General features: G+C 28.2%; 1 protein-coding gene across 1 annotated transcript; it reads right to left on the bottom strand.

Annotated features, from left to right (window-relative positions):
- Positions 1 to 10,166: 10,166 nt before the first annotated feature.
- LOC114130514 (dynein axonemal light chain 1-like) lies at positions 10,167 to 11,287 on the bottom strand. Its single transcript, XM_027995505.2, has 4 exons — positions 11,160 to 11,287; positions 10,944 to 11,095; positions 10,428 to 10,720; positions 10,167 to 10,355 (listed from the first exon to the last, which is right to left on the bottom strand). The coding sequence occupies exons 1-4, from the start codon at positions 11,163 to 11,165 to the stop codon at positions 10,249 to 10,251; spliced, it is 558 nt and encodes a 185-aa protein (XP_027851306.1). The 5' UTR covers positions 11,166 to 11,287; the 3' UTR covers positions 10,167 to 10,248.
- Positions 11,288 to 14,963: the final 3,676 nt, after the last annotated feature.

Here is a 14,963-nt window from a genome sequence, read left to right as displayed (position 1 = left end):
TTGTACGTTATGGGTGGATATTAGTAGGTATTTACTATTTTCGAACTGTGGTCGAAAGCATTTATTTTCATGTGCATTTACCGCAAATCGCAATCATCATAGGTACAATGTACATAATGTATATTGTACACTGTACATAATATGTGTGTTGCATACTCACATGTAACCGGATATAATAGTTATAAAGTAAATTTTATATAATATAGCGAAGGTATATAGCCTTGATTTTTACAAAATGATACTCATATTATGTTTGTATAGAAATAGATACGAATAGTTCAACAATTTTATTTATACATTTTAAACGTTTATGTGTACCTATTTACAATTCTAATAGAAATATTACTATTGATAATTGGTTTGGTAGCTACAACTTGGCAATTTCAATGTTAAAAGATCATAAATTAACTATAGTAGGAACATTGAGGAAAAATAAAAAGGAACTTCCTATAAACTCAAAGGATAGATCAGTATATTCGATTACAACAATATACGATTATACAAAATTAAATATACTGATATGAGAAATTATTCAATAAATTTAAGTGTTAAATTAGTATTACCTAATTTATTTAATTCAGTTGTTTATACTATTGGTTGATGGTTCCTGCCATACTTACAATTAAAAATTCAAGTAGCAATCCTAAGATTTTTTACAAGAAAATTACAATTTATAAGGTGTATTTTAATTAGTTATGAATTCGTGATAAAATTATAAGAATATTTGTGGAGAAAATATATTGCCAGGAGACAGGACACACTATAAAAAAAAACCTAAAGTACTCCACTGATTATTATAAGTGAATGTGTTATGTAGTGTACACTGTACAGCATGTCTTTGATTACTACTAAGTAATTTTACGATGTTCCAATACTTTTAAAATTAAGTTTTGTGGGCTCAAAATCGTGCATTTTAAATAGGTATGAAAATGTCAATTTGATTCAGTAAATTATATTTATTAAAATTTACGAGTGTCTTTTCTCCACAGTGTTCTCCTTTTTGCTTGTTAAGTTTATCTTTGTGTTTTTTCTTTGTCCTCGTACTCTACTCCCGAAGACATATAATTACAAATTAAAAATTAAATATTAAATAATTTATTTTTAATTTAATAATTAAATTAAAATATTTCATATAATCGTAATATCAGCATTCAGCATTTTAAAATTTAAAAGAAATTTATTTTTGTTTTAAACATCTTTAAAAAGTATTATCATATTTTTTATCACTATCAAGTTACATTTTGTATGCATTTTACTGTCTGAGTACACTCAGCCGAATTATTTTAGATTATGCTTTTTTTTCTATTCAAAATGTTTGAGCACACCCCTCATGAGTTGGCAACACTGCATGTTGGCCACACATAATGACGGGACACAAGCGGTTTTCGTCAGCGACCAGTTTCTTGTTTCTTTCTGTTCATCGGCCGAGTCGGACGTACATATATTCCGTCGCTCGCTGTTGTTGGCGTCACAAAAGGGCACCTTTTGTGCCGGTAGCCTTTAAAACCTCGTTTTACTTTCCATTGCCGTTGGATTCGTGCCCTTATCGTGTCGTACGTCAACCGTATTGTAGTTCGTGCTTTGTGTGCCGTTTGTCAATATAATTCGTGTGGACTTGACTTTTTTTTGGTTTTATTGTGCGTGTCCGTGTTCCGCCACTACACAAACCTCGTGGTTTTAAGGTTCGTCATCGTTTGATGTGTGTGCCCGTATGCCGCCATTACACGAACCGCATTTTGTTAAGTTTCGTCTTGGTTCTTTGTTCGTGCCCGGTGTGCCTCCCGTTACCGTGTTGTTGTTTGTGCTAATTTGCTTTCATTATAGAAACCTAGAGGTTTCATATCATTTTGGCGATTGTGCGAACCCCGTGTGTCGCCCAATATCGGACATTGCCACTGTTTTGGTCGGCGTGCGCCCGTTTAAAACACTTTTACTTTCAACGGTTCGCGATTTAACAATCGCGCGTGTGCCGCTGATGTGCCCTCGAAGCCGCCATTTTATCGTCATCCACGTCATCTGCGACCATGATATCAGCATTACGGTATCAGCTATTTCACATTTTATTATATTTACCTTGTATTATCCATAGGTTTATAATATTATATAGACCACGCATCAGTGAAATTTATTGACCTAACCAAACTTTGCTAGAGAGACGGACTCGAACTTCAGTTTTTCAAGGAAATTATAAGCAATTTTATAATATTCCTTGGTAATCATCATTTTATCATTGTAATATAAATGTTATCATAGCATATTGAAGAAATTGTTTATAAACTCCTTGAAGAAGTAATGTCAGAGCCTATCTCTCTCATAGACATTATCATGTCTATGATCTCTCTTGCCCATATGTTGGTTTCAAGGTGTTCTACACAAAACGAGCGTAATGTGCGGTCTATATATTATAAGTCTATGGTATTATTGGTATTATTATATTTGTATTTGTACTTATAGGGATGACGTTATCTATTATTATTATTATTATTTTATTTGTTTTGATTATGTTTCTTATGCGGATTTGTAGGTAATTCCATTCAATACCTATATACAATTTAATTAATCCTTGAAGTTACATTATTATTCATGGTTATGTAATTTCCCTATTATATATTGTGTGAAATCAATGCATATTAACCATTCCAATCCAGGTTACCTTTTTATTTTTTATTATTTTATAAGAAACTACGCACCAACTGTGCAAAGGAGCGCTAGTCTCGGTACAAAATCAAAATTTACCAAAGTCAAAAAAAATGAGTTGTGTTTCCTTTTAAATTAAGTAGTTTGCCATCCTTTATTCCTTTTATATATTATATTTTTTCGTATTATTTCATGAAATTTTTCTTTTTATTTTCTTAAATAGTTTTTCACATCATTCTTCCATTTTTGAAAAATAGAACATATTTCAAAAAAAGTTTACTTTTTAAAAGAAGCCAAATGAATATGAATTTAAACACATTTGCTATATATTTTTCTATGTTAATGACTGCATTTTAAAAATCAACATGGAATATTTTGTATTTTGTACATCATATTTTAAAATTGCATTATTAGTGTTTTTTATTATTACATCCTTATAAACTGCTAAAATATCAATTTTTTTTTAATATCATTTTATTATTCTGCTAAGGATTAGGCTAAGGTTTTTTATTTTTATATATATAGCTACTTAACAAACTTAATAAAATATTTTTTTATAATAATAATAATAATAATATTATTAAATTATAAATTTTATTTAATCAATAAACATCTAGCTTTAGACAAAAGCTTTATGATCAAAAGATGTTTGGACTTTAAAAAGGTGTCATAATTAATAATTATTAATTAACATTAATAAAAATGCATTCATTGAGTTTTAAATACTATTAAAGGATTAAGAATCAAAATATTAATTTATATTTATGTACATAATATAATGTAACAAGACAAACTCCTAGCGTGATAGTGTTCTTTTCCTATAACGTACACTCAACGCGTTCTCGTGGTATGTGTAGAGTCGCCTACTCACCCATACAACATGGTCGACAAGCCGCATAGACGCAAACTAGAGGGCGCGAGTAGTATACAAGTATTAGAAAGAGAGGTCCCTCACTCATAAACCAAATTATTAATTGATGTTTTAAATTAGACAAGGCTGAAATTTATTTTTATTTCACATCTGTCGATCATTTAAATTGTGAAACATTAAAGGAATAATAAAATAATCTGAACCATAATAAAAATAATAACATGTTCGTCCTATATATGTTTGTTATATGTCTTGTTTTGTCGTTTTCGTCGTACGTATTTTGCGTTATTTATGGATGTAGATAATCTGGTCAATTTGTAATTGTGCGATTGATATTTTATTTTAAATTTGATTATCGTCTAATTATTTTCTTATAATCTAATGATCGTAGTATTTATTTTAATTTGGCCAATCGCTATTTCATCATCTTTTATAATCTAATTATCGTAGTATTCATTTTAATTCGTTAATTGCTGTTTTATTGTTTTGTTATAATCGAATGAAAGTAGATAGTACTGTCTTATATTAATTTAATCAATTGCTATTTCATCATCTTCGTATAATTTAATTATAGTGATATTTATATTTAATTCGGTTAGTTATATTTGGTTTCACATTTTCTAAGTATGCCTACCATTGAAAATCTACCTATCTATAATATTTACATATACGTCCTATATGTCTTTTAATATTGTTGTTCGTCTTGTTAGTTTTGTCGTTGTCGTTACGTCTTCTTTATTGATGATTGTTCCCGTTTGTTTGATGGATGAATTCACACCCGCAACGGTAAGTATCGAACTTGCGGAGATGATTGTTGGAAATCTAATTGTTGAAAGAAGCTCCAACTGTTCTGGATAAATTAGATGAATCAGTATTATAATATTATTTATATATTATAATAATATATATATTTTATTATGTTGTTGCCATTGTATCTTCACGTCTATTCAAGTATAAATCAAATATGAAAAAAAATTTACAATAATTTATTTTCAAAAAAGTCCTACTGTGTAAGAACTTTACCATTTTTTAATTTCATTAATAATAGTTCTTGCGCAAGTTTTAATTTTTTTGTGGACCGTTGTTTTTGTTTGATTTTGTTTTCGTTGTTTTTCAGAATACCTATTTTTTGTTGTCTTTGTAACTCGCTGTATGTGAGAACTCTAGGTCAGAGACGGATGTCTTGCATAGTAATTCTTACTGTTTTAAATTATAATATATTTTAATGTATGTATTTTCAAATTTGTTAATATTGTACACATTGTATAACATATCACTATTATCTATTTTGTTTAATTATTGATTTTATTTTTTTCATTTCTTCTTAAGTAAAATAATTATTTAAATACAAATACCAAAAAATATTTCTAGAATATATTTGTTTAGAGCCAACGTTCAACGTTTCATGTGTTGATTTTCTCTAGGGAAAGTTGTGGATAACAAAAATATTTTATGATTCTTACGAGTGTTTATCGAAATTATATAACGATAGATTTGATTATCGTAATAAGTTTAGTGATGTCAGTATAACAATTTTTAGGCTAATACAAGGTTACCTACTTAAAATAACTAATAATAAAGACAATAATAATACATTTTATGTGTTAATGAATCACTTCGACTAATTGTGTATATACTTTTATTGTTTTAGAAAATCAATTACTGTACCTATATATTTTTGAATGAATAATGTTTTATTGTTAATTGATTTTTTTATATACTTTTTTATAGGTATTTTGGCGAATGTAATTTATAGCATATACCTATGAGTATACTATGTTAAATGTGTTTTAGGTATACTGTGTTGTAAAATAAGTACAGTGATAAGTTACAAAAAGCATATTATCTTTTGCCTTCAAATTTCGTGCGCCTATAATACATTTTTAAGTTTTCACTCTTAGATATTATATCAAATTCTTATTCGTTGCCCTTTTGTATTTTGTTTTATTCGTATGGAAAACGATTGAACTTAATTGTAAATGACAATTGCTCAATGGTATGAATATATAATATATATAATATGTATATATATATTTATTATTTAATGCGAATAAAAAAATTTCTTCTAGAAGGTGATAAAATAAGTCAGTATAAATATTACTACTTGAATCATTTAATGAAAATATTTAATACATTATTTTGAATGAGTGTTAAATCAGAAATAACTTTATTATTCAGTAGGTAGTTATATCACTATATAAGTAAATAATTGTAAACACATTAATTGTCTATGAGCTGAATGAATATAATAGTATGTAATAGTACATACAATTAATGTAAATAGGTACCTAGTTTACTCAATCATTAAAATTGAAGCTTAAACTTATTATTATTCTAATATATATCGTCTTTGATCTTATCAAAAAAAACTAAATTTTTTGATAATTATAATTGGGAATATTTATTTTATATGTCTTTTAAACGCTTGTTAAATAATCGATACGATGGTTTATGATTTAAATTTTGAGTGTCTTTAAACTCTAAAAAGTAAGTTAAGCTCTATTCAGTATCGTTATTTTTAAATTAGGGGAAAATGGTCTATTTGAAAACTTTTTTGATTCATAAAATCTTTTATAATATATAATGATCATTCAAATATATATTATAATTATAACATGCGCTAATGCACACAAGTATATATAAATAATAAATATAGCTGTTTTTTTTGTTGTATTAAATGCTTGTAAATTCTCTAAGACTTACAAGTATATATATTATTTTTTTTTGTTATGGTATTTACGGGTTAAAATAAAATGTTTTACTTAAATACTAGAAATATTGTCTATTAATCTTATAATATATAATGATCATTCAAATATATATTATAATTATAACATGCGCTCATGCACACAAGTATATATAAATATAGCTGTTTTTTTTGTATTAAATGCTTGTAAATTCTCTAAGATTTACAAGTATATATAATATTATTATTATTATTTTTTTTTTTATGATATTTACGGGTTAAAATAAAAAGAAATAAGATTTTCTTAAAATTTAATTTGATTATATCCCGTTTTTAATTAGTTATATATTTATATATCCTTTTTTTTTTTTTTTAACTTATGTTAGTAATATGATATATAAGATAACTAAGTATTTAAGTAAAGTGTACTTGATCAATTCTCAGTTTATTTGAAAAAATTAACTGAACTTCTGTTGGGCGCCACTTTGTAATAACGCAAAAATAAATAACATGGAAAAATAAAGGAATTAAAAATAAGAATAGTAGTTAAGGTAAAAATATTAATATGTGATTAATATTTTTATTTTTAAAAGTAATGTTTTGATTTACGCGAAGTAGTCTAAATAAATTGTATCGGCAACCACAAGGGACACAAGCCTTGAATGATTGCCTCAAATATATTTATAAGTTATTAGAAATTTATCGATTATTTTAGCCTATGTTTTATCACTTTAAATTTGCGGAATCACCTTCCTCCTGATGGTCGGAGGGTTCTCGAGGTCGAGCTTCGAGAACGATCAAGTAAACTCTATAATACTATTATTGTTTAAATATGGATGCGCATGCACCTTACCTTGTCCGCAGCTGTCTCTGGTTGCAGTCGACGTAACAAGGATAGAATTTATTAAATTTTTTAGCACTCAAGAAAGAAATAACTAAACACTTTGACAAATTTCGTTATAGGAAAAAGAAACAGTAAAGTTGTCGTAGGCAATGTCCTTTGAGTGGTTGCGAGTAAGTCTGCTGTGCTCCTGCACTTGTCTGTTTTAGTGGTGCTCGTGCACTTATATGTTTTGGATGTGCTCGTGCACTTCTCGCTATGGAGGGTGCTCATGCACTGATGAGAGGAGACGATTTAGGCCAGGTCCGCCAGAGTCATCGGCGGCCCGATCAAAGGTGTCGGTGTCCCCAAAGAAAATTGTCTTTTTCCCTGGTGAAAGCGACCCTGACCGGACCATCCCCCGTCTCCGGCGGCACATGAAAGAAGTTGCATGTGTTGCGCTGTACCGTTATAATCCCGTACAGTGTCCTGTACGAGACTAGATAATAGGAATCGTTCCAATCACCAGTGACATGATTTATTGGGGTTATTTTAGATTTTATTACATGCGTACGACAACTCGACCGTTATATATTTTATTAAATGAAAATAACGAATTTACAAAATTTATGATATGTAAATTTGAACATATCATTACATTACTAAAAGTGCTACTGTTGTACAACTTTGATAATCTGGGTAGTGGGTATCGAATTATCAATTTATTAATAGTATATTATGCTGAAATCTGCTGTCACATGCAATTTGGAACACCCTGTTTACACATTTTTACTTGCAGTATTCATTTTCCTCTAAAAATAAGATTCCGTACTCTTTAATTACAGTTCATTCTCCACAATACATATATTATGTATACCTACTTAAATAGTGTAGAAAAATCTAAACATTTTTCTACACTGTCAAAATAATTAGCAACTGTCGTTCTCATATTAATTTTAATAAATGCTTATCATCTTCTGGTTCAAACAATACAATTGCTTTATATTTATCTATACATAATATGAACATCGTGTAGGTACCTATGAAATTAATCAAAATTAGAGATATTTATGATAAAATGTATTTATTTATATTTAAAACTATACCTACTTAATTATACCTATTGTCTTTAGTTGAAATTGAATACAATTTTCAATATTAATACTTAATTAAACTTGATGATTTAATTCAAAGTTTTATTTTAGCTGTGCTTACAGTATTTTAAAAGTCCGGTCTTTGAAGATATAGTTAGCAGGGGCTTGGGGACTACAAATTCTATAAAGTAGATATACCTAACTGTCATTAATTATCAAGGTATAATACCCATCAATGATAATAATAATAAATAAATTCAGTTTATCATAATATTCAGGTATTTTGTTGATCAAATATCTATTTAGTCGTAATGTGGTTCTTGTTTTCTTAAACATTCTATTGCTTCAACAACTTTTGTACATAGTTCATACATATTACAAGTAATGAATGAAATGACACTTTAATATTGGGGATGAATGATGATTTAAACCATTTACTTATTATACTATACTTTAGTAATATTATCTCTCTAATCCTAATAGCGACTTGCTTGCTGAAACCGTGGTTAGCGTCTGATATATGAAATGAGATGACCGATTTATATTTTAGAGTAAAAAGACTTTTCTTTGAATCACTACCTACTTGTTAATTTTATTTAACTTTTTGATATACATTCAAACATATATTTCAAATTATTATTGCAAACGTTTATAACCAGATATAAAACTACTTAACTATGTTTTACTGCCCAGAAGATCTGTGTAGTCTTTTACTCTCGCTTTTGACCATCCGTACAAAAAGACAATAATAACGCCGAAGAATCGTGGAATCGTGACTAAAAATTGGTCTCCTTATATCTAATGTTAGGCGTGTGTGTGTGTGTGTGTGTGTGTGTGTGTGTGTGTGTTGTGTATGTATAATTGTATCTAAAGTAAAATTTATTGTCTTAATATTCTATATATTATATAATATAATAATTATAATAAATGTTGTCTGAATAATATGTATAATTATGATGTAGGTATAATATGATCTTTAAATTTAAATGTCATTTGATAAATATTATATATAATTAAATATGATATACATTATACATCATTACAACAAGATCGACTTATTTTCAACTATAATTTTAAATCACCATCTAAATGAGTAGATATAAGTAATATAATTTTGAACACCATTAATTAAACTATATTTAATTAATTAGTTTTTAATAATAACCGATAATCTAATCGTGTGACGGATAGACGACAGTGTAATTAAGTATTGATGATTAAATGATTCTCGTTAAGTCAATACCTTTTACAAACAACCAATTTTGCAATATGACCAAAGTTGATATCTACACTTTATGGACTACGTATAGGTAGTATAATATACAACAGTATAACGTAAAATTGAATACCATCCACTGTTATAATAATATATTTACTTTATAAAAGATTTATACAAATCATATATCGTATACTATACCCAATCGCACTATTTATAATTTGCTTTCAATGAGTCACTATCCAAAATGGCATAATATGAGTACCTATTGAGTATAATGAATGGAATTTTTATATTATAAGATAGGTACCTATTCAAATTAGTATCAAATCTTACTGAATTAAAATTTTTGATCTTACTCCATTAATGAAAATTTACTAATTTTGTCAATAAATATACCTATCTATTTAATATTAAAGATTTTAATAAAACGATTCTTAAAATAAAATTAAATACTTAGTAGCGGGCATTTTGTGATGTGCTAGTCTTTTTCTTGGTATTTCACACGTTTAACAACACTTAAAATATATTCAACACATATTATGGTGACATTTGAAAAATAATAAAACGTTTTTATGACAAGCACAAACAAATTATAATACTGATGAATGATATACATCATTTTTATTATTATAAAAAACAAATAGTATACAAGTGTTTTAAAATGTATGCGAGTGATAAAAAAATATTAGGTTTTACTATTGAAAAAAAAAACATATAATAAATTCGTACCAAAATGTGGTGGATATCCAACTCAAATCGGTTTGAGTGTTTGACAATTAGATTTTTTAAACTATTGATAATTTTTTTTTTTTTTTATATAATTCTATTATTACTAGCGGTTTTTATGAAATATAATAATTTATTTAATTTAATATTTTGTCAAACAGACATTTAATTGTTTAAAAATTCTGATGATGATTATTATTCTCTTATTATAGGAATTCCATCCAATATTGATATTTGCGTTAGTCGCTTAATGCATTCATTACGCCAGTCCTGCTCTTCCATAGACTCTTGTATGGGATTACCTAAATATAATAATAATAATCTCATTTAATTTTAATCATAAAAACTATGAATGTTTAAAAGATAATCTTTACCAATCAATATAAGCTCTTGAAGATTTTCCAATTTTAAAAGTTTTTGCACCTCACTCCAACTATCGATTGCATTATTACTCATGTATAATACTTTCAGTTTATGCATGCCCATAATACCTTTCGTTTTATCTATATAATTATAAGATATCCATAATTCTTCTAAAGTATCAGCCAATTTTTCTATTCCATTGAAACTTTTTATGTTATTTCGTGACAATGATAATATTTTTAAGTTTTTTAAAGTGTCAAGACCACTTATTTTTTCAATACAATTTGTGCTTAGTGATAATTTCCTACAAAAAACATTAATATATACAAACCAGCAAAAAAATAAATTGAAAATTATCTTTAAAAAATATTTAAAATTAAACTACAAAATACTAATAATATCAAGTATGCACTTATATTATTAGGTACTTTAATTTTCAATTAAAAAATAAATATACAACACGCCAATGGTGTAGCTTATTAATAACCCGTTAAAATGAAACAACTATTTATTTAAATTTGATTTACTCGCAATTCTTTAAAAGTGATAGGTTCGCATCCATCTTTTCAATTGGGGGCCATTGGAATTGCAAGCCTACATAAACAGCTTCTGCAAGTGGTTCTTTATTTTTTTCCTGCCATTTGAGTAATGCTTCTTTTATTGTAGTTGCCTTTAATTCCTAAAAATATTTTTACGTCATTTTTATATTATTAAACTATCAACATAATACGTCTGGTACTCACTCCCATTTCTCTAATAATTGCAATAATATGTTTTCTTAAAGTTACATAATACTATATTACAATTTTGTTTAGTTATACTATTGGGTTACTATGGTTACATTGCTATAATTTTACATGTAATATGTTGTCGCTCCGTCGCGGAGCTATTGAGTCGGTTTCGCAAGCTGGCCGCGCGGTACTTGCGATGTGCAGATAATATTTGACAGGAAAAATAGGGTGTAGAAAATAACTCTAATTTAAATGTAGAGACAAGACAACGGACGTTTATTGCTGTGAAACAAATTAAATATATGTACAAGAGGTGGGGGGTATGATCATACCTAACAAAATATTGACATAAAGATATATACAAATAATAATAAAAGTATGTAACACAAGATGTCGATCATTTACAATTAACTAATGAAAACAAAACAAAACAACAACAAAATAATCTTATCTGGTGGTGATAAGCTGATAAAACTGATAAGGACTGAACAGCTGACGCTTGCTGCGGCGGCCTCTGGTGCTGCTACCAACTGTCTGGATATACGTACGGCGTTTCAGAAAACTAAGTAGTAGGCACTACTGTAGCCGACAGCCCGAACGAGCACCAGCGTGTGCACGGGAGCGGGTGGAATGTGCCGAAACCTTGTGGTTAAAGGCGGATGAGCATTGTTCGGCAGGCTATAACAGACGCGGACAACGGCACCGTGGCACGACATGCGACACAACCACGCAGAAATAATACGACACAAGTAGCACTAGGGGCGCACGGGAGCGGACGTTGTCAAATAAAGCAAATATACCAATATAGGTTTATACCTAGAAAATGGTGAATCAAAGTAAGCTTAAGAAGTTTCTCGAAAATATATATGGGATTTGTCTGTGAGAATCGATCTTGCCCAATCCTCCTGATGTCTTTGGTATTGATGTGTTTCTTGAGTCGTTGATGTTGGTGATGTATTCATTTGTTTCAAACTTGTATGTTGCGGTGGTGAGGTTTTATACTGACTTCTTGTACATCATGTTGGTGAGGTTTTATACTTACCTCTTTTACACTACACTTTTACGCTCTTGTACACTACGTTCTTTTACATTGCACTACTACTGGATTGCACTACTGCCTTTTGTACACTACATCCTTTTTACTACACTGCCCGGATGCTGTGTGGGTGTTGTGGTTTTTATACACTTTCACGCCACTACATCAGGTCATCTGGCGAGGTCAGGTCGCTTATGTGACCTGCATGTTTATTGCGTAATTGTATGATTGGCATTTAGTTTGTATAATTGTTTTCTTATAATATAATGATCTTTGTATTTATTTTACATATATTTAAAATGTAAAATTTTTAAAAGGATTTTCATGGACGACATTGAACCAGAGAATTGGTTTTTTTCACGCATTGCTGCCAATTTTTTTGCGCTCGTAGGAAATCGACAATTGTCGTAAAAACTATGAACGGTTCTCCTTACGACTTCGTTGTTAAAATCATCTAGATGAGTAGCATACTTTATCCATTTACAAGCTTTTCTTGGTGACTTGAATGATGTAAAGGGGTTTTCATCTTCTTCTTTTTCTTCTTTTTCATTTTCTTTTGAATAGATTCGCTTGATACTATCAACGCTAACACCACATTTTTTGGAAGTTACTTAACTAGTTTTATTGAAAAAATTAGCATATTCAGGACTATTTTTGTCAGTAGCCATTACTTTTAAGTAGTTGCAAGCACTATAAATTTATTTTTTAGTTTGGGAATGAATGTCCTGTCTAGATTTCATTAAAAAAATATTGTCTTAAATTTATTGATATTGTAACGAGTTAAAAATATGGTATATAATTATTATTTTGATATGGTATTTTAAATGTTATATATTTTACTCATCACTTCGTAAGATAAACTACGGGGTTGGGTAAGAGAGTTTTTCCTTTTTAAAAAAATCAAAGGACGGAAAATATCCATTGTATGAATTATCACTAACCTTTCGAATGACTTGAAATGTGAAATTGTATTTGATGCGACTTGATGTATTGGATGCTGGATGACCGGGGTAGAAAGAGGTATGTAAGAAAATTCTATTCAACAAGTAGAGAAATATAATGTCAAAGTGGATTAAATTCATTTAAAATTATAAAATTTTGACACAGAGATAGATGATACACTTATGGATACAATGTTAGGTAAAAGACTGAGCCTAAGACTGTCTAAGATTTTAAATTTAAATTTTCTTTTTCATCACAGCTCAATGTGTATTCTTTATTCAAGTATTTAAGTTTTATTTTATCCTTTGATTTAACTTAAAACTGTGATTGGATATGGTCCATTTTCTTTAATCAGTTTAAGACAAAATTTAATTGAAATATTATATGTATGGTAACTAATAAGTTAGAATAAAGCAATATTTTTAAATATGTGGTCTCTGTCATTGTACACATTTATACCTGTTAGGTTATATAAGGATGATTTTGTAAATTTCTGTAAAAAACGTTAGAAGACTTAATAAATACAACAAATTCACAAATAAAATGCAAAATAAACTTAATTATAAAATATTTATCGGAATCTGAAGAACTTGTATCACCTGTTCTCATTGTAAGGACATGATGTATTCCTTCATTGGAATTGTTCATCCAATGTTTCATCTCTTATATTCTCAATATTCTAAAACTTATCTTCTTCTTTTATCACATGCCCAACAAATCCTTTCCACATTTCTGATGTCACATTTTCTATTGCACCATTTCGATTTCTAGACTTAATGTATAAAATGATAAGACGCTTATAGATGTGACGAAATAGGTCCATCTACGACATCCACGTTGTATTTTTTTTAAAAAAAATGTAAAAAAATAAAAAACAACGGTATGCAAAATCACGCAAAAACAGTATAAGAAATCTGTCTATTTACACTTCATACTATATTAAAATTAAAATAGTTATAGGATATGATCTATTTTCTTCAATTAGTTTAAGACAAAAGTTAATTGAAGTATAATATGTATGGTAACTAATAAGTTAGAATAAAGCAACATTTTTAAATATGTAGTCTAAGTCTTTGTATACATTTGTACCGGTCTAAGATTTTAAATTTCAAATTAGCTTTTTCATCACAGTCAAATGTGTATTCTTCATTCAAGTATTTAATTTTTATTTAGTCCATTGATTTAAATTAATTCTATGATTGGATATGGTTTATTTTCTTCAATCAGTTTAAGACAAAAGTTTATTGAAATGAATGAAATGTATGTAACTAATTAGAATAAAGCAAAATGTTTAATTAGACTAAAAGTAGTTGTATATTTGTACCGCCCCAAGACTTCAAAATAAATATGACATAATTGTTTTCATTAAATTATACCTTTTTTATTCTTATTTTAAAGTTTGATGATACATTTTTATTTTCAGCAAATTTAAACACCTAAGTATTTAGATGTGTTAATATATTTAACATTATTTTACTTAATTCCTGATTCATGGGCAATCACTCCATAGAATCCAACAATTTAATTAATAAATATTTGCATTTATGTTATTTGTTGGTTTGTGTAAATAAAATTATAAAATTTATAACTTCTTAAAGTCTATATTTTATAAAACTATTCATACAAAAGCTATCACTTTGAGCTTACGAATGTCTCATTATTTACTACTAATTTGTTTAAACACTGTTTACATCTAATATTGCTTTAATATTTGGCTTGACATGGCGTGGGTGCTTGCGATTAATCACGTAACGTGATTGAGAGTAAGCTCCGGCCGTTGCCACTTGTTCCTGGATGGGTGACCACCCGGGAATTGAAGTGGTAAAAAACCTTGCCAC

This window comes from Aphis gossypii, chromosome X (genome assembly GCF_020184175.1).
Source record: "Aphis gossypii isolate Hap1 chromosome X, ASM2018417v2, whole genome shotgun sequence".
Classification (NCBI taxonomy): Eukaryota; Metazoa; Arthropoda; class Insecta; order Hemiptera; family Aphididae; genus Aphis; species Aphis gossypii.
The sequence above is the reverse complement of the archived record's forward strand: the minus strand, read 5'-3'. Positions and strand labels throughout refer to the sequence as shown.